Genomic DNA, 27,946 nt, shown 5'->3' on the forward strand with positions numbered 1-27,946 from the left:
CGAAGTTTCGGTCAAGCTCAAGCTCCCCAAGAACCTCCGGCACATCCATCCCGTCTTTCACGTGAGCCTTCTAAAAAAAACTCCGGACGGTGACGTTTGGCACCCCGTGTTTTCCCCGCCAGCGCACGAGGTCCTGCCGGGGGGGGAGCACCACGAGGTGGCGGATATCCTGGACTCTAGACTCCACAGGGGGAAGTTGCAGTACCTCGTGGAATGGAAGGACTTCGCTTTGGGGGACCGGGAATGGGTCTGGGCAGCGGACGTCCTTGCGCCCCGACTCACTGAACGTTTCCACAAGCGGTATCCTGGCCGTCCCGGGGGGTTGGAGAATGGACCTTTGGGGGGGCAGAATGTCGTGGTTCGGTCCTTGGTGGCTTGGGAACCGGACCGAACCCCGCCATCAGAGGCGCCCGCGATCACGGAGGTAGGGCATGGTGATCATAGGCAAGCCGGCAGCTGGGCGCCCCACCCGATCGTTGAGGTGGCAATGGCCGCTAAAGAACCTCAATGTCCCCCTCCACCTTTTGACAAGGGCCCGGAGATGGCCCTTTGTTCCAGGAAAATGGGCCATCAGGAACCCCGGAAAACCTCGCATATGTGCATGAGTCATGATTGTATCAGCATGTTCCCTCCGCAAGTACTGGGTGGGGCAATACAGCCTAAGGAGGTGGGTTTTGTATAAAAGGGAGCTTCCACCTGGAGTTCGGTGGAAGCTCTTACTCCATACCAGCGGACTCCACGTTGCTGAAATAAAGCTTGTTCCTGTTGTATCGTTCACCAGGCCTGGCGTGACGTTTTCTTCAAAAGGGGCACCCTGTTTTTTCAGTTAGCAAGCGGGTCCCCGACATCAATAAAGCAATTCTTTGGGCAGCAATTTCCAATTGTCAACATGCATAAAATGGGGGCAGGATTTCACCCAGTTTTCTTTAGAAATTGGTTCTCTAAGGAGGGGGGGGGTGAATTTTCTGCTTCTATTTGTCTGCCTGACAAATTCTCCATCCGAGAGTCCATCTATGGTGATGCTCGGAAGTGGCAGCTGTCTGTCACCGAAGGATCGAGGGAGCCGAATTTCCAGGGCAGAAGCAGAATAAAGGAAGGACAGAAAGTGCAGGATTAGATCTCTTCCTTTCTTTCTCTCTCTCCTATCCTGCCCCATCCTGTCCTATTCCATTTGCATATTAAGAGCGAAGTTGGCCAAATCTCTGGATACTTCCATCGAGTGACTAGAGCGGTCGACAGGCAGGAAATATCTTTCTACAATACCGAAAAGGGCCCCAGGTTTGCAGAAAAATGTAAATTAAACAAAAATACACTGGGCAGCTTTAAAAAATGATAAAAAGAGGACTTGTAGCTTTATTTATCTAGTATTTATTATCCAATTTATATGCTACCCTTCCCTGAGCAGGGTGCTGGACATGTTGGCATATGTGGCCCCTTCCAACTCTGTGATTCTATAATTCTATTCTAACAGCATCAGCCTGGAAAGACACAAAGTAGTCCAGGCTAACCAGTTCTGTCTTGTCCCTTGAGGACTTTATTGGGTCACCATCAGTAAACCAAAGCTTGAAATTACTTTGCACCAACCTGAATATCTTAGTCTGACAACCTAGCCATTATCATAGAATCATATAGAATCATAGAGTTGGAAGGGGCCATACAGGCCATCTAGTCCAACCCCCTGCTCAATGCAGGATCAGCCCTAAGCATCCTAAAGCAGTGTTATACAACACTGAACAATCCCAGAAGCAACAGGATATGGAAAATCCACGCATCTCCTGATTTTGACATTGATTTTGCTTGGGTGCATGAGGTGGGTGGGCATCATCACCACAGGCAAAGAGGCCAGGCCTTTCTCCCACCCAACAAGGTTACCCATGCGCCTCTTGAACTTTAGATATCTTTGGTGACTGCAGCCAGGACAGAGTCTTTTCAATGGTGGCCCCCATAAAAGGTTCCTTGCTCAGAGAAAAACATTTGAGAACTTGCTTTTATGGCTTCTTTCTCAAGCCTGTGTGAAAAGGCAAAAACTTTTCAGCAAAGTTGGAAGGCTGTCATTGCTCACAGACATTTTCATAAGGAATGGCTTTAGTGAATGATGCCAGTGCGGTTTAATTGTATTTGAGTTTGCTGACACTGATTGCTTTTTAATGACAATATATCTTAATGATCAATGATTGCTGTTTTTTTAATTTGGTTTGTGTTCTATTTTTAGCTTGTTCACTTGATCCGAGCTCATTTCTTAATGTAGAAAAAAATGACTGATAAATTCTATTTTTAAAATAATTCACTTTGTATGCCAAATATCTGCTCATTCCCTGCCCTGCATTAATAATGTTAATAATATCAGCTGACATTTTCAGTGCTTGACCCTTGCACTTATTGGCATATTAAAACGAGCTGAACGGGGGATTAAATTTGTGTGTCCAAGAGTTAACAAATGATCTTTAACTCAAAGTAGGCCATTTTTAAATCCCTCCTGAACAAGCCATCCTTGGACCCAAGCAGGGCTGCAAAGTCCTAAGTCGCAGTTGGGGGATCCCCTGTTAGCGCCTGCTGCTGATATCACTCCAGATGGTAGCAGGGGGAAATTTTAGAAAACTCATCAGCATCACGTGTGAAAACCTGAAAATGGCATTGGTAGTTCCAAGAATTACCCAGAAACTCTAGAACTCACTGGAAACTCTATGGTTTACTATAGAGTTTCCAGTGAGTTCTAGAGGTACCTTGAGGCATGTTGGATGAGAATGACCATCAACCCACTTTAGTGCAGCTTCTCACCTCATTTTGCCACCTTGCCTGGTAGTAACCTTAATAGCCCATAAAAATAAGCCAATATAAGACTCATAGTCAAGCAAGGATTTGAACCCAGATCTTCTCAGCCCAAACCTCACACACAAACAACTAGCTCTTTGAATGCCTTAGTGGCAGAGTTCACAAATCCCAACTCAGCTGCAGAATCCTCCTCTAATATTCTCACAAAGAGATGCCATCAGAAAGACCTCCTGAGCAATGTATAAAAAAAAAAATTAAGACTTTGTTTGCCAACCTCCAAGTGAAGCCTGGACATTTCCCAGAATTATAACTGATCTACAGACTCTCTCCCTTGTCTTTTCCAGACTCCATCCTCAAATCTGCAGCATTTTCCTTGATATGTTTGGCAACCGTATATGTAACCTGGTTATGTTTGGAAATACACAATGTATTTAGTGTAGCCTGCTCCCATTTCTGTGTGTGTGGAATAACAGCCTGAATTATACAAGAGAGAATATGAATATGAACCTCAGGAGAGCCCCGCTGGATCAGATCAGTGACTCATCTAGTCCAGCATCCTGTGTCACTGGATGGTCAACAATTGGGTAAAGACAGGGGTAGTCAAACTGCGGCCCTCCAGATGTCCATGGACTACAATTCCCAGGAGCCCCCTGCCAGCGAATGGGAATTGTAGTCCATGGACATCTGGAGGGCCGCAGTTTGACTACCCCTGGGTAAAGAGGACAAGGCCTTCCCATGATGTTGTCTTCTGGCACTGGGATTCAGAGGTTAACTGCCTCTGCATGTGGAGGTGCCCTTCATGTACTGTGGCTACTAGACACTGATGAACAGACCCTCCGTGAAGTTATCTAATCCCCTTTTAGAGCCATCAGTCCCAGGTTCAAATCTTGCCTCTGTCGGTAACTCACTAAGTGGTCTTAGGCAAGTCCCCATGCGAGGGGGAGGCCACAGCCAGTCATACCCTTGAACTCAGCATTTGCTTCTCGTGATCTCAGGAAAACAGAACAACTTTCCTAGTATGTTTGTTTGGAGTGGAGCTGCCGGACTTCAGGTAGGGATCGCTGGTTCCCAAAATCACTTTCTCTGGAGAAAATGGCTGCTTTGGACCATGGACTCCATGCACTCTGCTGAGCTCCCTAACATCCCCAGATTCCACCTGCCCCAAATCTCCAGGAAGCTCCCACCCTAGAATTGGCACCTGTAATTTAAAGCGGGGGTCGTCAACCCCCGATCTGCGGCCGGGTCCCAGGCCGCGAAGGCCACGGTACCAGGCAGCCGGCGGCCACGCCTGCCTCCCCCTCCCCCCGCAGCAAGAAGCTCGCCACGCCACGAGTGAAGCAGCCGCCAAAGCTCTTTGCTCGCGGCCCAGTGAGCTTCTTGCTGTGAGGGGGGGGAAGAGGCAGGCGCGGCCGCCGGCACCACAAACGCGCATGTGTGGAGCTGCCATGTGTGTGCGTTTGCGCCCCCTGCGGGCTATAACGCATGCACGTGCCAACTCAGCGCATGCGCGTTAGTGCCCCCTGCGGGCGAAAGTGCACATACACAGCAACTGCGCATGCACGTTTATGCGCAGCTGCCGCACGTGCACAGTGCCCGGGCCGCCAGCAATCACCCACCCCTAGAGGCAGTCCTCAACCACAAAAAGGGACCGCTGATTTAAAGAACCTTTCAGATGGTGATGGCAGGCATTGAACCCAGGACCTTCTGCATGCAACACAGGCAGTCTTCCCCTGAGCAAACAAATTCGTGCTGTCAGACTCTGAGCTAATACAGTGTTGTAGGGGCAGCCACAAGATGTCTGCCACAGAAGGTGGAGCCAGATACAAAATGTCAACCACAGAAGGAGGAGCCAGATACAAAATGGCTGCTGCAGCTTAGCTAAGGTGACCATTAATGCCACTTTTTGCGGGACTCTCCCGTCTTTGGGGAAATAGTCCTGCATCCCACCAGGTACTTAGAAAGTCCTGTGCCCAGCTGCAAAGTGAGCACTTGGCACAGCTCTGCCCAGCCTGGCTGTCCGGCCTTCGCCAAGCTCAAGCACTGCCCCCACGCCATGTACCACGCCTGCCTGGAGGCGAGCGAGCAAACAAGGCGAGCCCGGGAAGTGAGCAGGCGGGGCAAAGAAGCAAACAAGGCGAGCGAGGAAGAGAGCAGGCGGGGCAAGCAAGCTAAGGAGGAGAGCCAGGGAAGAGAGCAGGCGGGGCAAGCAAGCTAAGGGGGGTGGGCTTTGTCTTCTCGGCCGCCACACTGAAATTCCACCCTGGCTGCCTTGTCTTTGGAGCTCGTGGCCTCTCCCCAGGACTGTATTTACAAGCACCATCCTCCTTCATCATTCACACTGAACTTTCTTTTTTTTTGGTCTGTCTGTCTCTCTGAACCCCAAACAAAGGAACAGCTTCCCTTTTCAGACCCCCCTCCCACATGGACTGACGGGGCATTGGCCAATCTGGGCAGCAGGAGCCAGAGTTCAAGCCTGCCAGAAGCAGGACAGTCAACTGAGGGATGTTAACACGACAGCAATCTACAAAAAAGAAAAAAAAATCACTTGAGTGAGAAATATGCCAAAGAATAAAATAAAAATATACATAATTTTTAATGTTTATATTTCTTAATTTTACTTAATTGCTACTTGTTGAAATTTTAAAAAATAACAATACAATATTTGCATTCTATGAGAAATTTTGTTGCTCCATATAGAACCCCCCCCTCCCCGGTCAATGGTGTCCCTCTTTAGCAATCTTAAAATCTGGTCACCTTAAGCTTTAGCTTCTGTCAAAGGATTTTTGCGCTTGGTGGCAGCTGCTGCCAAGGCAATACATATATATTTTAATCTGCATAACCAATCAAATAACTGCTGGCAAGTTGGAAGTTTTGTTCAACAAATCCCCACCTTCAGGGAGAGATTGTGAGTATAGATGCCATCCTCTGGCCGGAATTACAGCTTATCTCCAGAATATAGAGATCAGATCACCTGGAGGACAGTGGACTCTTTGATAGGAGTGGCCAAATAGTGGCTCTCCAAATGTCCATGGACTACAATTCTTGTGTGAGAGGCTCATGGCAGGGGCTCATGGTAATCGTAATCCATGGATATCTGGAGAGTCACAGTTTGTCCACCTCAGCTCTCTGGCCTCGGAGCCTGCCCTCCGCAGGCTCCATTCCCAAATCTTGTGGTGTCTCCCAACCGGAAGCTGACAACCCTCTGCCCCATCCCCTGCCAATGGCCAGTTACACAAGATTATTGAACTTGAGTTGATTCACAGCTTTCAGAACAATGGACACACCAGATCTGAATAGGGACCCAGGATTCTTAGCACAGATGCTAATTTTGCCAAGCATTTCCCCTCTGTTCTAGTCCAGCTGACGAAAATGTGCATGGTACTTCTGCACCCTGCCTTCTTTCTTTGCAGCACCCCTCCCACCATCTGCCTGGGATAACAAGACTCACATCTCCATTCTGACTGCTATCTGAGGAAGGGAGCGTTGACTCCCCAAAGCTCCTGTCCTGAAGCGCTTGCTGGTCTCCAGTCAAACCTGTTCTACCACTGAACAACACAGCTGCCCTCTGAGAGCATTTCCTCTAGAGGGACTTCTGTCGTCTGGAGATCAGCTGTACATCTGAACAAACTTCAGGCCCCAGATGGAGGTTGGTAACCCTATTCCAACATCGCTTGCTCTTGTGAATGGCCTTTTCAGGTTGCATTAGGGAGGATTCAATGAAGCAGGCTTTTTCTTGTTGGCTTAATTAGAAGGGATCCATTCCCAGAGCAACATCCTGTGATTAGGGCTATTGGTGTTGCTAACGGCAGTCATGAACTATTACGATATCAATAAAAGGAATGAAAAGGAGCAAAGCTGGCGGGGCAGCTGGGCCCCTCCGGCCCCTCCTCCAGATCGGCAGTGTGCAATAAGATGGGAAGGAACTTGCGCCACAAGCACTTTTCTTTTTTGCGCTGCATGCTTTCCCCCCCCCGCCCCCCCCCCCCCGCTCATTTGGCATGCCCTCTGGGAAATATATCTCTGCTCTCTCAGTTTCTCAGTTGTTCGCTTCTGCGGGTTCCAAACGACAGAGAGCTGCATTTGGAATGCCACTAATCAAAATCAACCTGAATATGCCTCCTTCTTTAACCTCCACAAGAAAAATAATCCAAAGTGGATTGCTTGCAACGTTCAGATAATTCTGGAAATCCTCCGTGTTCTGGTGCTTCACTTGCTGGTGCTGTTTTCTCTGCACCAGAGCGGCACTGAATAGCCTCCGGCATGGACATGGAGGGGGAGTGAAGGTGGGGCAGAGTCCGCAGACAGCAGCTATACTGAGGTAGCCACACACCCAGCCTTGCTGTTTGAAATGAAGGTCTGTGCCGTGGCCAGGAGTGCCCTCTAAGAGATGCCACCAGCTCTCCAGCTCTCACCCATCTTAGACTTGGCCAGCCTGGCCATATTCATTCCATGTTTTTGCAGCCTCATGGTTAGATGACATCACGCACTCAACCTCAGACAAGCCAGTAGCTCAGAATGGGGCAGCCCTGTTATCGTCAGGGGCTAGTTGGAAGGGAGCGTACCCTGCACATCTGAAAATGGCTCCTTTGGCTGCCAATTTATTTCCATGCAAGCTGATGGCCATGACCATTAAAGGCCAGTTTGGTGTAGTGGTTAGGAGTGCGGACTTCTAATCTGGCATGCCAGGTTTGATTCTGTGCTCCCCCACATGCAGCCAGCTGGATGACCTTGGACTCGCCACGGGACTGATAAAACTGTTCTGACCGGGCAGTGATATCAGCGCTCTCTCAGCCTCATCCACCTCACAGGGTGTCTGTTGTGGGGAGAGGAAAGGGAAAGGGATTGGAAGCTGCTTTGAGCCTCCTTCGGGTAGAGAAAAGTGGCATATAAGAACCAACTCTTCTTCTTCTTCTTCTTCTTCTTCTTCTTCTTCTTCAGTAATCTCAGGGCTCTCTCAGCCTCCCCTCCCTCACAGGGTGTCTGTTGTGGGAGAGGAAAGGGAAGGCGAAAGTAAGCCACTTTGAGACTCCTTCGGGTAAAGCAGCATATAAGAACCAACTCTTCTTCTTCTTCTCCGCAGTCTCCAGTTAGAGGAGCTGGAAAACTAATGCTGGAAAACTAAAGCAAAGCTTCTGTGAATCTAAAGTTCACATTTAAGTTAGCCAACACTAACTTACAGTTCCCGTCTTTATTCCTTGTGGATCTTTGGCCAAACATCCTACTGGATGGGGGATATGTTACAACCCCCAGGCTGAGAACCACTGCTGTAGAATAGCCCCCAAAAGAGAAAACCTAGGATGCATCTGGGGGACATGCTTGAAGCAAAAGCAAATCATGGAATTCCTATAAAATTTGTCTCATTTGAATTGCTCCCCCACCTGAATTAGCTTTTGTTTGTGAAGAAGGGAGGACTGGCAAATACTTCGGAAGATAGAGACAGAGTTCAACGAGATCTGAACACTATGGAAAAATGGGCAAATGAGAACAAGATGCAATTTAATAAAGATAAGTGTAAAGTTCTGCATCTGGGTCAGAAAAATGAAAAGCATGCCTACTGATAGGTTGAGGGACTTGGGAATGGTCAAAGGAGGCCGACATGATAGCCCTCTTTAAGTATTTGAAAGGTTGTCACTTGGAGGAGGGCAGGATGCTGTTCCCATTGGCTGCAGAGGAAAGGACACGCAGTAATGGGTTTAAACTACAAGTACAACCTTACATTCTTAGCCTCCAATAAATCACCTGGAGTAGACCTGATTCCACCTGATTTATTCAAAGCATTCCCTAACTGGTGGGCTCCAGTCTTAGCCAGGGTCTTTACTCAGATAAACGTATCAGGCATTTCCCCCAACGGCTGGAAGATGATCATAGTTGTTCCTATCTACAAAAAAGGCAACATGATCGACCCACAAATCTACCGCCCCATTAGTTTACTAAATATTGCATCTAAACTTTATGGAAAATTCCTCCTACGTAAACTAGAGGATTGGGCTGCTGACAACCATATCTTACACCCACACCAAGCAGGATTTAGAAGAGGCCATTCTACCATGGACCACTGTCAAACCCTCTATTATTTAGCTTATTCCAGCATGGAAGGCCCTATGAGAGCTCTATATGCAGTTTTCATTGATTTAGCCACAGCCTTAGACTCCATCGACAGAGACAGACTCTGGTCAAAGTTGAGGGAAACTAACATTGATAAACGCCTACTGTTTCTGATGCATGAACTGCACTCAGGCACACAAAAATTAGGGTAGGTGCTTCAGGCTCTCTAACTAAAGAAATTGCAGTAAGGAAAGGGGTAAAGCAGAGGTGTGTATTAGCCCCTCTGCTTTTCAATATTTACATCAATGACATAGGGCAAAGACTATCGGGCCCAGAATTTGTACCCCCTTCTGTTGGTCAGCAAAAGGTTTCTATTCTGCTTTGACATGGTCCTGGTTTCCCTTACAAGAGTTGGTCTGAAAAAGCTACTTAACAACTTGGGTACTTATTGTAAGGAAGAGTCCCTCTCCATCAACTATGCAAAAACAAAAGTTATGGTTTTTAGGAAAAGACCAAAAAAATTTCTTTGGAGCATACACAATATTCCTATAGAACAGTGCAGTACATTTAAATATCTTGGAATCACTTACAGTGAGACCCTAAACTGGAATGCCCACCTTGCAACTATAAAGGCCTCTGGTCTAAAAATCATTGGAGCCATTCTGAGATTTTATTATACCAGGGGAGGGTTTCTAGTTGACCCAGCTCTAAAGCTCTTCACAGCCAAGGTCATTCCTCACCTACTATATGGCATTGACATCTGGGGCTGGAAAGAACAAATAACTAACAGCTTGGAGCCCATTCAGAACTTTTTCTTCAGACGCATCCTGGCTCTTCCAAAAGGGTCTCCCACAGCCCTGATGAGGGCAGAGCTTGGTTTCCCCTCACTCAACGCCCGTGCCCACTTAGCTATTCTGAAATCTTGGAAGAAAGACACAACAACCAAATCAGATTCTTTAAGCAATCAAAGTTTTAAACTCTTATTGAGCAAAGACAGGACTCGGTCTGACTTCTTTAGCTCCATTCTTTCACGCTATACTATACCAGATGACTTACTGCATATATCAGCCAGTAATCTCTGATGTACGTGATTGGGTGCTCAAAGCTGATTCATTGATTGATCACTCTTCAATTCTGCTATCACAATCAGCCCCATGGTATAAAACAATTTAAAAAGACCACTCTAGAGCATCATATTTAGTAAACATAACAACACGCAATCTTATAATGGCCCTAACATCTTTGCGGTTTGAAATGATGCCATCAGCCATGCTCTTTGGACGATATCTCCAAATACCCACAGCCTGTGCATATGTGGAAATCCATCTGTGGAGGACCTGCCCCACTATGTTTTGGCTTGTCCCCTGTACTCTGAACCCAGGGGCAAATTCCTTGCCAAGTTACTACCAAACTCACACCCCACTTCTCATTTTGATAAAGTCGCCTATCTGTTATCACATGTCGACCCCTATATTTCATATAGGGTGGCCCTTTTCGCTCTGGCCGCCAGGAAGATCTGAGCCAAAGCTGTCTTACAGGTGTCCCCACTTTGATACACCGTGTTTCTTTTAAATAGTAACTCAGTAGTCCTCGTCTACAATTTTATGTACACAATATTGGAGAAATATTGTTTTATCCATATTTGTAGCATATTGTTTTTAATTATGTTTTGTAATGGCCTTTGGCTAAACACAATAAATGTTATCGTATCGTACAAGTACAACGATATAGGCTAGATATCAGGAAAAAGTTTTTCACAGTCAGAGTAGTTCAGCAGTGGAATAGGCTGCCTAAGGAGGTGGTGAGCTCCCCCTCACTGGCAGTCTTCAAGCAAAGGTTGGATACACACTTTTCTTGGATGCTTTAGGATGCTTTGGGCTGATCCTGCGTTTAGCAGGGGGTTGGACTAGATGGCCTGTTTGGCCCCTTCCAACTCTATGGTTCTAACAATATCTATGCCTGAACTGTGCCTCTCCCAACACTGAGGCTGCCAAGCTTCTCTCGAGCTTGGAGTGATCGGCTGTGAATGTGGGACCGACTTTTGACCTCTGAATCCAAATGCAAGCATATATTTTTGTTAGGATAATGAAAAATTGCCATGTTGCTGTTTTCAGATGGAGGCCTTCTGCTTCTTTCGGTCCCATCTGTGAGCCAAATATTAATTTGGAGCCATCTGCCGTGGGCCAGCCTCTAACGACAGCAGACAAAAAAGGCACACAAGCAGGAGACAGTGGGAGACACCCGCCATGGGTGAGGAGCAGGAAATGATCTGCCGCCGAAAAACCAATTAAAAAATAAAATGGAAGTTTGTTTCTAAAGTAAGTGTCAGCAGCAAGGGTCGCAAATGGGTAACCTGCAGTCAAATCTGGTCCATTGAGGGTGCTGAATAAGCCCCCTGCTGTTGATCCACCTGGCTGGAGCTTCCAGGTGGGGCCTGGAAATTTCTGGGAACTGGTCTGCAGGCTACAGTTCCACTGGAGGAAATGACTGCTTTGGTGAGCAGACTATATCCTACAGATGTTCTTCTCCTACCCCAACCCCACCCTCTTCAGGCTTCATCCCCCAAACTGATGGCTGTTTCCCAACTTGGTAACCTTGTAGTTGACAATCTTGGGTGTTTTGGGGGCAGGGAAGGGTTGCCAGCTCTGGGCACGGAAATACCTGGAGATCTGGAGGGTGGGTCCTATGAAAGGCAGGGTTTGGGTGGGGCGGAACCTCAGCCACGCTCTACAAAGCAGCCATTTTCTCCAGGTGAGCTGACTTCCACTGTTCAGAGAATTGTAATTTGGGAAATCTCCAGGCCCCACCTGGAAGTTGGCAATCCTGGGGGGTAGGGTATGGCTCAGAGGAGAATCTTGTGATTTGAGAAAGAAAGCACTTTCAACTTGCAGAACATGTCTCAAGCAAAGGGTGCTGCATTCTTATTTCAAAAGCTATGTTGATTTCTTCCATTCCCTTTGATCATTTTGAGATTTTGCTCTGCATAGCATTTTATTCCTCAATCCCCCTGGAACAACAACAAAAAAAGCCTTTCTGAAAGTAATTCCAGGGAAAGAGCAAGCACAGGGTGGTCACAGCTTTCCAGTTTGTTCCTATCCATTTGCTTCTTTCCCCTTTCCATGCGGGGTAAAATGTAAGCATGGAAGCAATGTGCATGTGATCGTTCTTATGAGTCCATTCAGATTTTTATTGTCTCTGTCTTATTGATACTGGTGTATGATTTTGATCGCTGATCAGTTCAGACATGGTAGGGTCCAATGATAACGTTCATCAACACAGCCAAATCCAACCAGCAAGTGCAATTCCAGACATCCCTTATATAGCTTGTATTCCTGCCCAAACTTTCCCCCAAGCAGCGACAATTTAGCAGTTGCTAGCCACTGCATCCACTCATGTGCACAATGTGTTACAATCATATTACACAAAGACAAGACTCACTGGAAAGAAGAAAAAAGCCAAGGAAGTTTGAAGGCTGCAGGAAAAGAGAAAGACCCAACAAAAGATGGATTAACTCAGGAAAGAAAACTTTCATTTTGCAAGACATGAGCAAAGCCGTCGATGACAGGATGTTTTGGAAGTAACTGACTCCAGAGCATCAATGTAAATCAGGAGTGACAGCACATAACACATACATTATTGACGCAGAAATGCATTTCATTGCTTTGGTACAAACGGCGTTGTGTACGCACTGAAGTGGAACTGCAGACTGGGAACCACAATTCAAACAGTGGGAATCTCTAATGTTATTGGTTTACACCCAGGACCCGTCCTGCCACTGGATCATTTGAACTGTCCAGTTAGCCAGCTTGGTGTGGTGGATAAGAGCAGCAGCTACTAATCTATTGAGCCCAGTTTGATTTCCCCACTCCTCCACATGCAGCTGGCTGGGTGACCTTGGGCTCATCACAGCCCTGATAGTGCTGTTCTCACAGAGCCACTTCTCTCAGAGCTCTCCCAGCCACACCTGCCTCACAGGGTGCGGCTGGGAGTGGAGAGAGGAAGGGGAGGTGATTGTAAGCCGCTTGGAGACCCCTTCAGGCAGTGAAAAGCGGGGTATAAAAACCAACTCTTGATCTTTAAACCTGGGGATTCGCACAGTACCAATCCCAGGCTGTAGGGGGGAACCCTGGACTAGATACAAAGGATAGTGAGCTATTGTTCTCTGGTGTGATCTAAATAAAGAGCTGATGTTTCACTCCATGAGTGAGGGCCATTCCGCACAAGGACCAATGTTGCCAATTGCTTCCACAAAACAATAATGGAATTTAAAATAGTGGAATCTTGGTGTTCCGCATACCTTCATTTGTAATGGAATCCAGTAGCGTTTCATTCGTTCCCCACAGGTTTCCGGTCTCGCAGGAATCGCTAGAAAGGAAGCGATTTTTTTTCTGTGTTTGTTCCCGCCCCTGGCCGTCAATCAAACGGAACAGCCAATGGGCTTTTCATGCTCCTGAAAAGCCCCTTTCCCTTTAAGCACAGTTTTTTTAAAAAAAACACACACGTTGCAACTAATATGCCTTGATTCTTTGCAATGGAGAGACCCATCTAGCTGGCATGTGAGCTGGCGATTCATCGTTACCACGCTCCCCCGAGTGGGGAAAAAAATCCCCCCCCCGCACGGGCGCGATTTTTGGCCGAAATTAAAGGGAACTGGCGAACAGGGGGCTATGTTGTGCTTGGGGACTTAGGGGAGCTTTAAAGCACTTCTGTGGAGGGACTGTAACCGGAGAAGGCTCGCTGGGTGAATGAAGCCTCGCCGGTTTGTTGCTTTCCCTGCTTGCTCCGAGGGGGGGGGGGGAACGGGGATCGCTTCGCGGGAAGTTTGAAGGAGAGAGCCAGGGGGAGGGACTTTGTTGCAACCGCTACATTGAGAACGCACAGGTCTTTTTCGTAAGTGTTGCAGGTTGTTGGCAAGAGTGTAGCATGCAGAATGGCCCTGACTCTGCAGGTTGTTGGCAAGAGTGTAGCATGCAGAATGGCCCTGACTCTGCACCTTCCTTATACAGTCTCAGTTCTCTCAGAACTCTCTCTGCTCTACCTGCTTCATAAGGGGGCTGTTTTGAGGAGAGGAAGGGAAAGGTGATTGCAAGCTTCTATGAGACTCACTAATGTAGAGAAGAGCCTTCTGTTCTTCTATTCGCTGGTTATTGGAAGGAGTGCCTTCTCTGATACAGACCTGCCTGAGATCTCAAGGAGAGCGCCTCCTTGTAGTTCCATCCCTCTCTGTCCATGGAGTGATGACATGCAGGGCCACTTTTCTGCAGGGGCCCCTAAACTGTGGACCAGAGGCTGTGGATCAGCCTCGGTGGATTCACCAGGCACCTACATTATATGGTTTTCAGCACGTGGTAAAACACACCTCTTTCTCCAAGCCTTTGAAAGCTAGTTTGCTCTGTGTGCTGTCCTGGCAGGGTGGGAGGTAGGTAGGCAGGTCGTGTTTTAAATGTATTTTAGATTATTTTATTCTGCATGTGTTGTGACCCGCCCAGGATCGTTCAAGAGAAGCTGCGAGGTATAAATCTCTGTATGAATAAATAAAGAAAATTAATTAATTAATTAATTAACTCACACTGGCTCAACAGCAGCTGCTGAAATAAATTATTTGGTTTAATCGCTACTTTCCTCTCTCTCTTTCTCCACTGGTGACATTTTCGCCAGGGAGCGAAATATATCTATGAGTTCAAACACTGGATGTCTTGCATTTCCTGGTTCTTTGACCCTGCTAAATGACAACATTTTGACTCTAGGTCAAGTTCGTGGAGTTGGGAGTTAGTCTTCACACTGTCTCAAATCTCCTCTTTGCATCCTTTCCCTGGGAGGCGATCCGACTCCCTTGCAAGCCGCTTAGGACAGCTTAATTGAGTGAGTGACTGCGGCTGCCATGGATAAAAGGGACTTCTGAGCAGGCCTGCTTAGCATCGGGGCTCGCACCATCCTGGCCTATGTATCTATGTTCCACCAAGTAAGGGCCAATTTAGGGCAGTCCCAGCTTTCGAGACAATGAAGAGCAGAAGTGGTTGGGCACATCCTGCAGAGCCTTCCTTGGCCATCTCCCCTCCAAATTCTGACCCTGCTGAGCTTCTGAGATCCAAACATTCTGTTCCACAGCCTGTCTCCAGATCTAGGGACTGTGCAAACAGGCCTATGAGGGGTTTAGGTTTGAATTATTAGCTCAGATTTAGCGAAGCTTCATAGTCGGCTCCTCGATTAATCTTATTTGACAGGAAGTTAAGTAGATGCCTATATAAGCAGCTACGGCGTAGGCGTTTCGTATCTGAAATCAATGGGTTTAAGAGCCGTTCGCTCGGTGCTGGAGGGGGGCCAAGCCCTACATATTGTCAGGGTGAGAAGCCACCGATCTCCCGGCAACAGCACAGATCCCAGGGCTGAAGCAAAAATACATTCTTTCCCCTCAACACAAATGCCACGAACCCTTTTTTGCCAGGCATGCTCCACCGTTCCCCTCACATGGCCTTTCATGCGCTTGCAGATCTCTTAAGCTCCAGATGTAAACAGCCTCTCTTTCTCCTTTTTCCTCTCTAATGCAAACAAAGTGGTGAGTGGGGTTGTTATAGTTACGATCATATGAATCATCTTGGCAATTGCCAGAATGGCTTCGGAGGAAGCTGCAGTCGGTCACACAGACGGGCACAAGGTCCCCATCACCTGAGGTGCAAACGACAAAGGGGGAGCCTTTTCATCCGGGTGACCCCAACCTGGTAGAACGGGCTGCCCAATGAAATCCAGGTCCTGTCGGAACTTCAACAGTTCCACACAGCCTGCAAAAGGGAGCTTTTGACTGAGGTTAGCAACGAGGGCCTCCCCACAACCTAATTCTGACACTGCACGCGTCCCCAGCTGAAAGCTGCTCTCAGCTCTTGTCACTTCCTTCTGACTTGCTGAAGATACCCAGTGTGCAATATTCCTAAACAGTCACTGGCGTGGATTCTTCAGGATTGTTGTTTTCTTGCTCAGATAGCTGCAGATGCTTCAATATATTTTCTGCTCTATTGTACCCTGGACATTGCCCTGAGACATCACAGTGAGGGGCGGCATATAAATTGAATGAATGAATGAATGAATGAATGAATGAATGAATGAATGAATGAATGAATGAATGAATGAATGAATGAATGAATGAAACTGCCTGGTTCCTAATCATGGTTAGGAAACAGACGGCCACCATTCCCTCCTTCCTCTCTAACATTTAGATTCCTCTCTCTCTCTCTCTCTCTCTCTCTCTCTCTCTCTCTCTCTCTCTCTCTCTCTCTGGGGAATGCTTGGTCTAAGGCAGGGGTAGTCAAACTGCGGCCCTCCAGATGTCCATGGACTACAATTCCCAGGAGCCCCCTGCCAGCATTCGCTGGCAGGGGCTTCTGGGAATTGTAGTCCATGGACATCTGGAGGGCCGCAGTTTGACTACCCCTGGTCTAAGGGCACAGAATGCTCAGCCCCCCTTTTCACTACCCGAAGGAGTCTCAAAGCAGCTTACATTCGCCTTTCCTTCCTCTCCCCACAACAGACACCCTGTGAGGTAGGTGGGGCTGAGAGAGCTCAGAGAGATCTGCTCAATCAGAGCAGCACTATCAGAACTGCAACTAGCCCGAAATCGCCTAGCTGGCTGCATGTGGGGGAGCGGGGAATCAAACCCGGCTCGCCAGATGAGAGGCTGTCACTCTTAACCATGACACCACACTGGCTCTCTACATCAATTACGAATTACAGCACCAAGTTGTGCGATTGTGTGGAGAGCTAGTGATGGAGGGGCAAGATCAGGCCTGCTGAGACCTACACAAGTTCCCACTCAGCCGCGAAGTTTCCTGGATCACCCTTGGGCAAGTTAAGGAGACTAATGCTTCTAAGGGTTGCGGCGCAGATAAAACAGAGGAAGGGAGAACTCTGCATGGCACAGGGCGTTCGAGCCAGGGGGGAAAGGACTTGTCATTGGCTTTTTCCACATAGCAACCCCAGTCTTCTTTGGGACGGCAAGTACTGACCGTGGCCCACTCAATTTGGAGCCCAAGTTCATGCCAAATGTCACATGGCTTCTTGCAAGGGGGTGCCAACTCCAGGTTGGGAAATCCCTGGGGAGTGACCTAGAAATGTCAGGGTTTGGTGAGGACGGGGTCTTTAGGGGGCACAATCCCATGAAGTCCACTGTCCAGAGTAACTATTTTCTTCAGGGAAACCTGATCTCTGTGGCCTGGAGAGTAGTTGTAATTCCAGGAGGTCTCCAGATCCTGCCTGGAGGTTGGCAAGCCCATTCTTGCAAGAAGGGCCAAGTGAAAATCTAACAGACGTGGGACAGGAGGACAACAATCTGAAGGTTCTCCCGTTCTTTCTTGGCAGCTCCTGACACTGCAGACATTTTCAGCAGCTTTAGATCTGTGCCAGGTTCAGGTGTTGACCATAGATCAGCAGTTCTTCTACATAACTGGAAGTCAGCCATGAGCAACTGTTTGTTGCACTGAGACATGCAACTCTCCTGCATTTTGTCACACTCCCGCATGTGCTTCTAGGCAGCCAAAATTAAAAAGAGCAGCTGATAGGGCTGTTGCTACCTGGCTTTTCATCTGCCAAGAGTTCAGGAGACCCTACCCAGGCTGCTTGGGAAGGTGGGCCGCACTGCATCTCATGTGTAACCCAGTTTGCAGTTGTGCAGACGAGACATTGTTCACCTGCGGCTTATTTACAACTATTATCAAGAAGCTTCACACCGCAGGCTTGGTTAATAGAAAATCTCGTCTGTAGTTAAGTAACATTAATCCTTCAGTTATTGGACACCACAGGCCTTTCCAGTAGGTTCCAGAACGGATAATGAGCATTGGAAAGATGATGAACACTCTGCTGAATACGGAAAAGCAGATACCTGCAGAGCATTTGATTGCATCAAGTGTAACATTCTGTAACTGCATTTGTAAAATTTCCATAGAAACCTTGCAGGACGGGCTGTGGCTCAGTGGAGGAGCTTGGCACGCCAGAGGTCCCAGGTCCAGCCCCAGGACTTCCAATCAGAAGGCCTGGGCAGTAGGACCGTGATGGACAACTGCTTTGCTTCCATAAAAGGCAGCTTCAGGTGTGATCATCTGTGGCTGACTCAGACAGGCATCCTGTGGTTCAGGAACATTACCAGCTTCGCCAAAAAAGCACAACTACTTTGGTGGTTTTCTTCAATCAACACCAACCGGAAATGTTTACCTGTTTATTCATTTTGTCCTTGCTTACTTCATCGGCTTTGTTTCCCATCGGTGATGTCATTGGGTGGCTACACTGCTGAGATCACCCATGTTTCCCTCGTGCATGTAAAGCCAGGGTGGGCAAATGGTAGCCCTCCAGATGTTCATGGACTATAATTCCCATGAGCCGCTGCCAGCGAATGCCCTTGGTTTTTGTACCACATGATTACAAAGGCATGTCTGTCTGACTAACCAGAAAGTGGATGTCATCTCATTTACAAAATGTCCCTCGCTGGATAGGGAGCAAAGGTGTGTCATTTGCTGACAAGCTCTGTGTAGTGGTTAATAGCCAGCTTAGCGGAGTGGTTAAGAGCGGTGGCTTTTGCTATATATTCCCTGTCATGTCAGGAGTTCATAGTCTGAGGAAGAGTGCTTGCACTCGAAAGCTCACGCCTTGAATAAATCTTTGTTGGTCTTAAAGGTGCTCCTGGACTCTGATTTTATTATTCTAGTAGAGAAAAAAAGGATAAAAAATCCAACAACTCTGCTTCTCCAAGTAAAAGGGCTGTCCAGTTGCAGGCCAACGTCTCGTGAGTGGTCAGACCTCCAAGTCCTGCCACAACGAAGGAAATACTACCAGATTAGAAGAAGAGAAGCACATTGTAAAATGGTCTATTTACTGGGCACATCCCCATGTGGCGAGTGGTGCATGGGGGTTGCGAGTATTTGAGTAACTTCACCGCCTGTGCAGTCCTTTGGGGCAGTGGTCCCCAACCCGCGGGCCGCGGCCTGCTGCCGGGCCGCGAAGGCCTTGGCGCCGGGCCGCGGCTCCCTCTCCCCCCCCCCCGCAGTAAAAAACTTCCCAGGCCACAAGCTTGCGACCCGCAAAGCTTCTTACTGCGGGAGGGGAGGGAGAGGGAATCAGGGCTGTGCCCGCGCAGTGTGCATGCGTGGCTGGGCCGCGCATGCGCACATGTTCCATGTGCGGCTGAAATCACGCATGTGCGGCACTTTCGCGCATGTGCTGCACTTTCGCGCATGCGCAGAAGTGCTGGCATGCACAATTTTGGCCGCGCACGGTGCATGTGCACATGTGCGGCCCTGCCGTGCATGCGTAATGCACAATGCGCAGCGCGGGCGCACATGCGCTGTATGCGCGGGCGGGCAGTTGCCCTGCCGGTCCCCAGCCTCAAAAAGGTTGGGGACCACTGCTTTGGGGAAAGATCCTGGCTCTGCTTCCCTTGGACACACAGCCAAAAGTAGTCCGGAGCATGCAAGGAAGAACCACGGCTCTGTTTTTCGGCAAGAGAAGGTTTATGCCAAAGGTTGGCTAAAGTGCATTTCATCAATAAAGGTCATATCACAACAGTTCTGAAACCTTTCTCAGAGCGGCCTTAGAAAAGACTATCGATCAATTCCAGCTCCCTGTCTCAAAAAGGGCTGCTGAAAAGTAAGACGGTGAAACAGGAGCGAAGTGTTGTAGCCCACCCCCAGGACTGCAAAATATTGGGATCACAATTCTAGACTGTCCTATAAGATGTTGTCTCAGCTTCATGTTATCCATGCAGTAAAGAAGACATGCGGACCAGTCCTAGTTGCGTTCATTTACAAATAAGCTGGTTTCAGTGGGGCTTGTTTTTGCCTACTGAGGTTTAAGTATTGAGTGGTTAGTAAGGGTTCACTGAGGCCCTGGACAGACGTCCAGGAAGGAGCTCTTGATTCCCGGGTAAGAACCTACTGATCATTCAGATGCCCCAGCTCCAAACCTTGCAGAGATTTAATGTAGCAATCCCCAACCTGTGGGCTGCGGACCACATGTGGTCCTTCAACTAATTGGAGGTGGGCCCCGAAGGACACCTTCTCCCCCCTCCCCCCCGGCCCTTTACTTCATCCCCCCCCCCCAGCCCTTTACAACACACTTCATTGTTGTGGCATGTCTGTATCTTATTTTGAAGGGATGTTTAAACATTACCATAGCGATCAGAGAGCGTTAGGGCAGTGGTTGAGAATAGAGGAGTAAACTACCCCCCCCCCCTCCGGGCCTCAGTAAAAGGAGTTGAGTGTTCCCCGGTGATAAAAAGGTTGGGGACCACTGCTTTAATGGACAAAACTAACACCTTGAATTGGGATTGGGGGCAGACTGGTAGCCAGGATTAGCAGTCTAGCCACAGCATTCTGCAGTGGCCACAGCTTCCCAACATCATTTTGTTTGTCTTTAAGACACCACCAGACTCCTCTTACGTTCTCCTGCAACAAATTCGTGCTCCAGAATTACTAACCCTATACAAAACACTCACAATGAGACAGCTAGGAAATCAGAGAGCAGGTTTATGATGGGCCACCAGTTTTATCGGTCCTGCTTCTAAACCAGACTAATCTAAAATAAGTTCATAGAATCATAGAGTTGGAAGGGTCCATACAGGCCATCTAGTCCAACCCCTTGCTCAACGCAGGTTCAGCCCAAAGCATCCTAAAGCATCCAAGAAAAGTGTGTATCCAACCTTTGCTTGAAGACTGCCAGTGAGGGGGAGCTCACCACCTCCTTAGGCATCCTATTCCACTTCTGAACTACTCTGACTGTGAAAAATTTTTTCCTGATATCTAGCCTATATCATTGTAGATTAAACCCATTAGTGCGTGTCCTTTCCTCTGCAGCCAATGGGATCAGCATCCAACCCTCCTCCAAATGACAACCCCTCTCAACCTCCTTTTCTCCAGGCTGAACATTCCCAAGTCCCTCAACCTATCTTCATAGGGCTTGGTCCCTTGGCCCCAGATCATCTTCGTCGCTCTCCTCTGTACCCTTTCAATTTTATCTACGTCCTTCTTGAAGTGAGGCCTCCAAAACTGCACACAGTACTCCAGGTGTGGTCTGACCAGTGCCGTATACAATGGGACTACGACATCTTGTGATTTTGATGTGATGCCCCTGTTGATACAGCCCAAAATGGCATTTGCCTTTTTTAATGCTGTATCACACTGCCTGCTTATGTTTAGTTTACAATCAACAAGTGTCCCAAGGTCTTGTTCACACACAGTGTTACCTAGAAGTGTATCCCCCATCCAGTAGGTATGCTTTTCATTTTTCTGACCCAGATGCAGAACTTTACACTTATCTTTATTAAATTGCATCTTGTTCTCATTTGCCCATTTTTCCATTGTGTTCAGATCTCGTTGAACTCTGTCTCTATCTTCTGGAGTATTTGCCAGTCCTCCCAATTTGGTGTCATCTGCAAACTTGATGAGTAGTCCCTCCACCCCCTCATCTAGATCATTAATAAATATGTTAAAAAGTACCAGGCCGAGCATCGAGCCCTGAGGTACCCCGCTACTCACCTCCCTCCAGTCTGATGAAACACCATTGACAACAACTCTTTGAGTGCGGTTCTCTAACCAATTCCCTATTCACCTATCTGAAAATCCAGATTGCAGTCCTTCAGCTTATCCAGCAGAACATCATGGGGAGCCTTATCAAAAGCTTTACTAAAATCCAAGTAAATGACATCAACTGAATTTCCATGATCCAGCAAACCTGTTACTTGGTCAAAAAAGTAAACCAGGTTGGTCTGGCAGGACCTGTTGGAGACAAATCCATGCTGACTTCCTTGGATCACCAAATTGTCCTCCAGAAGTTTGCAGATCACTCCCTGTAATATCTGCTCCATTATCTTCCCCACAACAGAGGTCAGACTCACTGGTCTGTAGTTTCCCGGGTCATCCTTCCTCCCTTTTTTGAAGATCGGAAAAACGTTTGCTCTCTTCCAGTCCTCCGGGACATCTCCAGTCCTTAAAGATGTCCCGAAGATGATGGACAAGGGTTGTGCAAGTTCTCCGGAAGAACAAACGTGCAAGTTCTCCGGAAGGACAAGGGTTGTGCAAGTTCTCCGGAAGTTAATGGATAAAACATTTATAGAGGAAGAGAAAACTTCCCCCTTGACCTTTTGGTGTGTCTGGCTACTGGCTGGGAAGCAGGGAAAATAAAAAAAAAAAACTTAGCTTACACTGGCTTCCCATCTTTTTTAAAAAAGTTTTATTCTGTTTGCATTTATAGGGAGGATGTAAATCAATATTTGATATAACATTTTACAAAACCAGGGGGAAAAGATGTGTATAGTGAGTGATGGATGAGTTAAATTCTTTTCTTCTGCACATTTCCCCCCACTATGCTGTCTAAGGATGGCGAGATGTTCTCTTCCTCTCTCTCTCCTGAACACCTGACTTCAGCCCTGGAGGGAAAAAGCAGTTTCTTAACATCTTAAGTACTAGAAGAATTCCCTTGGAGAAATACATTTGGGCTTCCTAGAACAACTGAGCTGTTATAGCACAGGGAAAAATGATCTCAGAAGTCCCACAGCCCAACCAACATGAGGTAGAAAAAATTATTTCTTCTGTTTGGACTTAAATGTTTCTTTGTTGCTGCTCCCTGCATAGTCACCCAAGCAGACTTTAGAACAAAAAGGAGATCGTGCAATTTATAACAAGCAACCACACTAGGAAAATTCAGAAGGGACTGTGTTCTGCTTAGACCGGCTGAAGCAGCTTCTATAGCAAGGCACTATTTCAGCAGGTCAATATGACAGCAAATTTGGAAAACTCAACAATGGCCACAGGATTGGAAAAGGCCAGTTTACATTCCAATCTCAAAGAAGGGCAATGCCAAAGAATGTTCAAACTACCGCACCATTGCACTCATTTCTCATGCTAGCAAAGTTATACTCAAAATCCTACAAGCTAGGCTCCAGCAATATGTGGACCGAGAACTTCCAGAAGTACAGGCAGGATTTCAAAGAGGCAGAGGAACTAGAGATCAAATTGCCAACATACGCTGGATCCTGGAGAAAGCTAGGGAGTTCCAGAAGAACATCTACTTCTGCTTCATTGACTATGCTAAAGCCTTTGTGTGGAGCACAACAAATTGTGGCAAGTTCTTAAAGAGATGGGAATACCAGAGCATCTTATCTGTATCTTGAGAAATCTATATGCAGGTCAAGAAGCAACCGTGAGAGCCGGGCATGGAATCACTGATTGGTTCAAAATTGAGAAAGGAGTTCGGCAAGGCTGTATACTGTTGCCTTGCCTATTTAACTTGTATGCAGAGCACATCATGAGAAAGGTGGGATTAGAGGAGTCACAAATTGGGATCAAGATTGCAGGGAGAAATATCAACAACCTCAGATATGCACATGATACCACTCTGATGGCAGAAAGTGAAGAGGAACTAAAGAGCCTGTTGATGCGGGTGAAGGAGGAGAGTGCAAAAGTTGGCTTGAAACTCAACATCAAGAAAACAAAGATCATGGCATCCGGCCCTCTCAATTCCTGGCAAATAGATGGGGAAGAAATGGAGGTAGTAACAGATTTTATTTTCCTGGGCTCCAAGATCACTGCAGATGGGGACTGCAGCAAAGAAATTAAAAGACGCTTGCTCCTGGGGAGGAAAGCTATGGCAAATCTAGACAGCATCCTAAAAAGCAGAGACATCACCCTGCCAACAAAAGTGCGTTTAGTCAAGGCTATGGTATTCCCAGTTGCAATGTATGGCTGTGAAAGTTGGACCATAAGGAAGGCCGAGTGTCAAAGAATTGAGGCTTTTGAACTCTGGTGCTGGAGAAGACTCTTGCGAGTCCCTTGGACTGCAAGGTGAACAAACCGGTCAGTCCTAGAGGAGATTAGCCCTGCCTGCTCCTTAGAAGGCCAGATCCTGAAGATGAAACTCAAATACTTTGGCCACCTCATGGGAAGGAAGGACTCCCTGGAGAAGAGTCTAATGCTGGGAGCGACTGAGGGCAAAAGAAGAAGGGGACGACAGAGAATGAGGTGGCTGGATGGAGTCCTGAAGCAGTTGGTGCAAACTTAAATGGACTCTGGGGAATGGTAGAGGACAGGAAGGCCCGGAGGATCATTGTCCATGGGGTCGCGATGGGTCGGACACAACTTCGCACCTAACAACAACATTTCAGCAGGTATATGATGCAGAAGCAGCAGTTGGGTCTGCAAACACAGCCTGGCATCTTCTAAGACAGCAATGATCATTTCTACCTATGTGTGATCAATCATGTCCCTTTAGTCCAAGTCAAGAGGCATATTCAGTCCTCCTCTCTCCCATGGGTGCTGGGTGGCTGCTTACATTTAGTGCCGGAAAGCTTTACTCAAAAACCACTTATTGATTAGGTGGCCAGGTCCCCACTGGCCACCAAAACAGGACTCGTGGTGGGGGTAGGGTAACCATATCCCGGATGGGAAACTCCTGAAGATTCCAGAATGCAGCTTTGAGAGGATGGGGACTTCAGTGGGGTACGAGGCCATAAATCTGCCCTCCAAAGCATCCCTTTTCTCCAGGGGAACTGATCTCTGTAGCCTGCAGGGAAGCTGTCATTCCAGTGGATCCCCAGTTCCCACCTGGAGGCTGGCATCCCTGAACCTCAGTGCTGAACCTCAGTGCCCCCCCCCCCTTCCAAAGCAGCCTTTTTTCCAGGGGAATTGCTGTCTGCAGTCTGGAGAGGAGCTGCCATTCTGGGGGATCCCCAGGTCCCACCTGTTGGCTGGCACCCTTACTATTGTCTAGCCTAGCCCCAAAGAGACAGAATGAGGCTCAGAATGGACTTTGGACACAGAGGGTAAGAGAGGGAAATGCAAGAGAACATGTTTCCAGTTTGATTTGGAGCATCCAACATTGCCCTGCTCTCAGCAGCAAACAAAGGTGGCACAAGATGGATGGTGGGGGCAGGGATGACGATTGCACAAGAACATGGCCATTGTATCTCACAAAAATAGTCTGGAAAAGTTCGTGATGAATCCAGGAGAACAGCAGAAACATATCTGTAGCAAGAAGTGAAACCAAATATATTCCTCATTATAATTATATATTCTATGACAGAGCTTGAAAAATCCCAGGTGCCTGGTCACTATGGCACCTAGAAATTGTGGTACCTAGTTTTGGGGTGTTGTGTGTGTGTGTGGGGGGGTTGAAAATGTGATCATACATAACCCCGAAGGGTATAATCTAAGTCAGCTCCTATATTTTTGGACGAGCTTACACGGCCAAAGGAAAGGTGATGCGACCTGCCAGAAGTTCATCCCTGTTTAATGAGTCCATTCCCTCATTTTGTTGTGTCCCTACCTTTTCGGCTGTCTTATTAGTGACAAGTGCTACCTGGACATTTTATCTGATGTAGGCAAGTGGATCTCACCTTGACTCTGGAGCACATGGATGCACATGAATGTCAAGGGACAACGCAGCCTACCCTTTTATACCCCATGGAGGCCAAGAGATATCTCGAAGCACAAAAAAACACATTGCCAAACTTCATGCACGTCTAATGCATCTTCGACCCAAAGACCAAACACTATCTCAGCTCTGAAACACCGGAGGACCAACTACTGCATGCAGGCTAAACAAAATGGCAAAGCTTCCAGCAAAGGGTAACAGAGGCATTTGGGCAATGATATCTGACACAATAATGCATGTGCAGGGGGGGGGGGGATACAGTCAGCTACTGTGCTGCTATTTTCATAAGTGAAAGGCTACACAGTGTGCCTTTCTGAAGTGCTGCTATAAGTAAAAAAAAAAATCCTGCTGTTCTGTCTACTCTAAGGTGGTTAAGCAAATTGGAAAAACATTGCATTTTAGGGACTAATAAAGATATCGTCTTGGAAATAACATGACTTGCAGTGGCCATGCTTCCTTCTCTGCAAAAGTGTCTAAAACAAATACCTGAAATCAGCTACTTTATCATGTTGTGGGACCAGCTGCCTAGAAGTACTCTTTCAATGCTAGCCCGGGCTAGCTCAGTCTTGCCAGGTCTCAGAACCTAAGTGGGGTCAGCCCTGCTTTATTTATTTATTTATTTATTTATTTATTTATTTATTTATTTATTTATTTATTTATTTATTTATTTATTTATTTATTTACTTACTTACTTACTTACTTACTTACTTAATTTTTATACCACTGCTCCCATGGCTGGCCCGCGGCAGTTAACAATAACACACCCATACAATTTAAAATCCCCATAACAGTTAAAACAATAAAATAATATATAACATATAACAACACAATTAGCAAATAGCAGGTAACAATATTTGGAAGGGAGACCACCAACAAAATTCAGGGTTGCTACACAGATGCAGGCAATTTGCGAAATGCTGAAGTAATCTACTGCATTAGATAAAAGCTCCACATAATCTAGTATTTGATGTCCAAAAAGAAAAACGGGGAAAGACTGCAGATAAACCAAAAGAGAGTGAGTTTCTTTACAAAACAACCTAAATTTTTTTAAACAGACCGATTCCGCACAAGTTATCTGCCCCTGGAGAGCCTCCGGTTGCTGGCGGGTTTTAGAGCTTCCTCCATATGACATCGTCTGCATCCTGCGGCTGTCCAGGAGCTGGCTCAAGGTTTGGCCAGATCTGTCTCAAGATAAGGGAAATCGCAAAAACTGGATTTGCTGCTTGTTATCTCGCCTCACATCAGGGTGCAGCCAGGGGCAAACCCGTGTGGAGGGAGAATTGCGCAACAGTCCCTGCAGCGTTTTGCCTGCCCACAAACCCACCCTCTCCTCTCCATTTCCTGCCTTGAGAATTTTTTAAAAAAATGGCAGAGTCCACGTGGCTGCAGGACGACAAAGCTACTTTGCCAAAGTTAATAAATAAAATGTTCTCCTCACTGTTCATGGTCATTTTGGGATTGGGCAGGAAAACATTTGTGTTTTCTGGTGGTGAGGAATGAATGGGGAACGAGAGGGGCGCCTGATGAAGCATCCCTCTCCCGATCAACACACACCGCCAAGCCAATCTTACCTGTTCCAACTAGGCTTGTGCGATTCGGCCGCTTCGGGGCCGTTCCCTCCGGGCGCAGCCAGTGCCGCACTGCAGGGGGGGAGGGCAGTGCCAGCAGCGGCGTGACAGTGGGCGCAACCACGCAGGCATGGAATTCCCCCTTCCCTGGCTCACAACTCTTTCTCATGTGGGGGAAGTAGCCTCTCATGAAGGGTGGCTCTATGAACACCAGATAGGCCAAAGGACCCTTTCTGTCCCAGCATGAATTGTTGCCAGGGGTCTAAGGGAGCTGAATTTTCTGACGGCTTCCGAATTGAACTCAAGTACTTTGACCCCGGCCACTCAGCAAGTTCTGATCTTTGCCCCCTCAGCAGCTCCAATTCAGCCTACTACACAACCAAGCACACTGCCAACCGCACATATGCAATATGCTCACAACACAGTTGCTTTCGAACTGTGCACCAATCGTTGAGTTGGTAGGGCACCGGACTCAAGAGGGAACGGGTAGTATGAGCAAACAGTTTTGGAGCAAAAATCCCAGCCTCCGAAATCCGCATCAACAAGTTCAGACCCTCCGTTTTTTGTTTTCACGCTCAACCTACCTGCTTCTCCCCGCTCGGCTTCCTGTAATTCAGGAGGAGTTCCACAGCCCCCACCACTTCTTTCCGTATTGCATACAAGAGAGCGTCCCCCACATAGATGTTGTGGCTTAGCAGCAGCTCCATGATCTCCAGGTTTTCGTTCTCTATGGCTATTAAAAGGGCGCTGCGTCCAAGAGGATCCATGCAGTTGATGTTGATGTTGTAGTAGATCTCTGCCTCTTCTAAGGCATGCTTCACACTGGCATAGTCCCCCTTCTCCACAGCAATGAGGTAGGCCTTCTCCTCCAAGGAGAGCTCCGCTTCGGCCCGGACGATCTGCAGCGGGATCCGGTCTCTGTACGGCGAATAGTTCACCTTTTTGTAATACAGCTGAGCCATGATTCATAGCGACTGTGGAGCCTGTTTGGAAAAGAGAGAAGGGCACCTTTTGAGACAGCTCCAGATCTCCTCGCATGAGCAGCCTGGACATTATGGGATCAACATACGGAGAATTCTACATACATACGATGGTGCCATTTCTCCAGAGGGCTTGCAGTTCCCTGGTTGCCTGCCACGGCTGGCAACCTCCCACGT

General features: G+C 47.6%; 1 protein-coding gene across 2 annotated transcripts in view; it reads right to left on the reverse strand.

Moving 5' to 3' along the window:
- The window catches only part of TRPC5 (transient receptor potential cation channel subfamily C member 5), a 199,168-nt gene that overhangs the window by 124,161 nt on the left and 47,061 nt on the right, over nt 1–27,946 (reverse strand). For both annotated transcript variants that reach the window (XM_077307922.1, XM_077307921.1), the window contains exon 2: nt 27,374–27,772. In XM_077307922.1, coding sequence (XP_077164037.1) covers nt 27,374–27,751 — 378 coding nt within the window. In that variant the 5' untranslated portion in view covers nt 27,752–27,772. The remainder of the gene's footprint in view (nt 1–27,373; nt 27,773–27,946) is intronic.

The sequence above is a fragment of the Paroedura picta genome, chromosome 13, assembly GCF_049243985.1.
Source record: "Paroedura picta isolate Pp20150507F chromosome 13, Ppicta_v3.0, whole genome shotgun sequence".
Taxonomy (NCBI): domain Eukaryota; kingdom Metazoa; phylum Chordata; class Lepidosauria; order Squamata; family Gekkonidae; genus Paroedura; species Paroedura picta.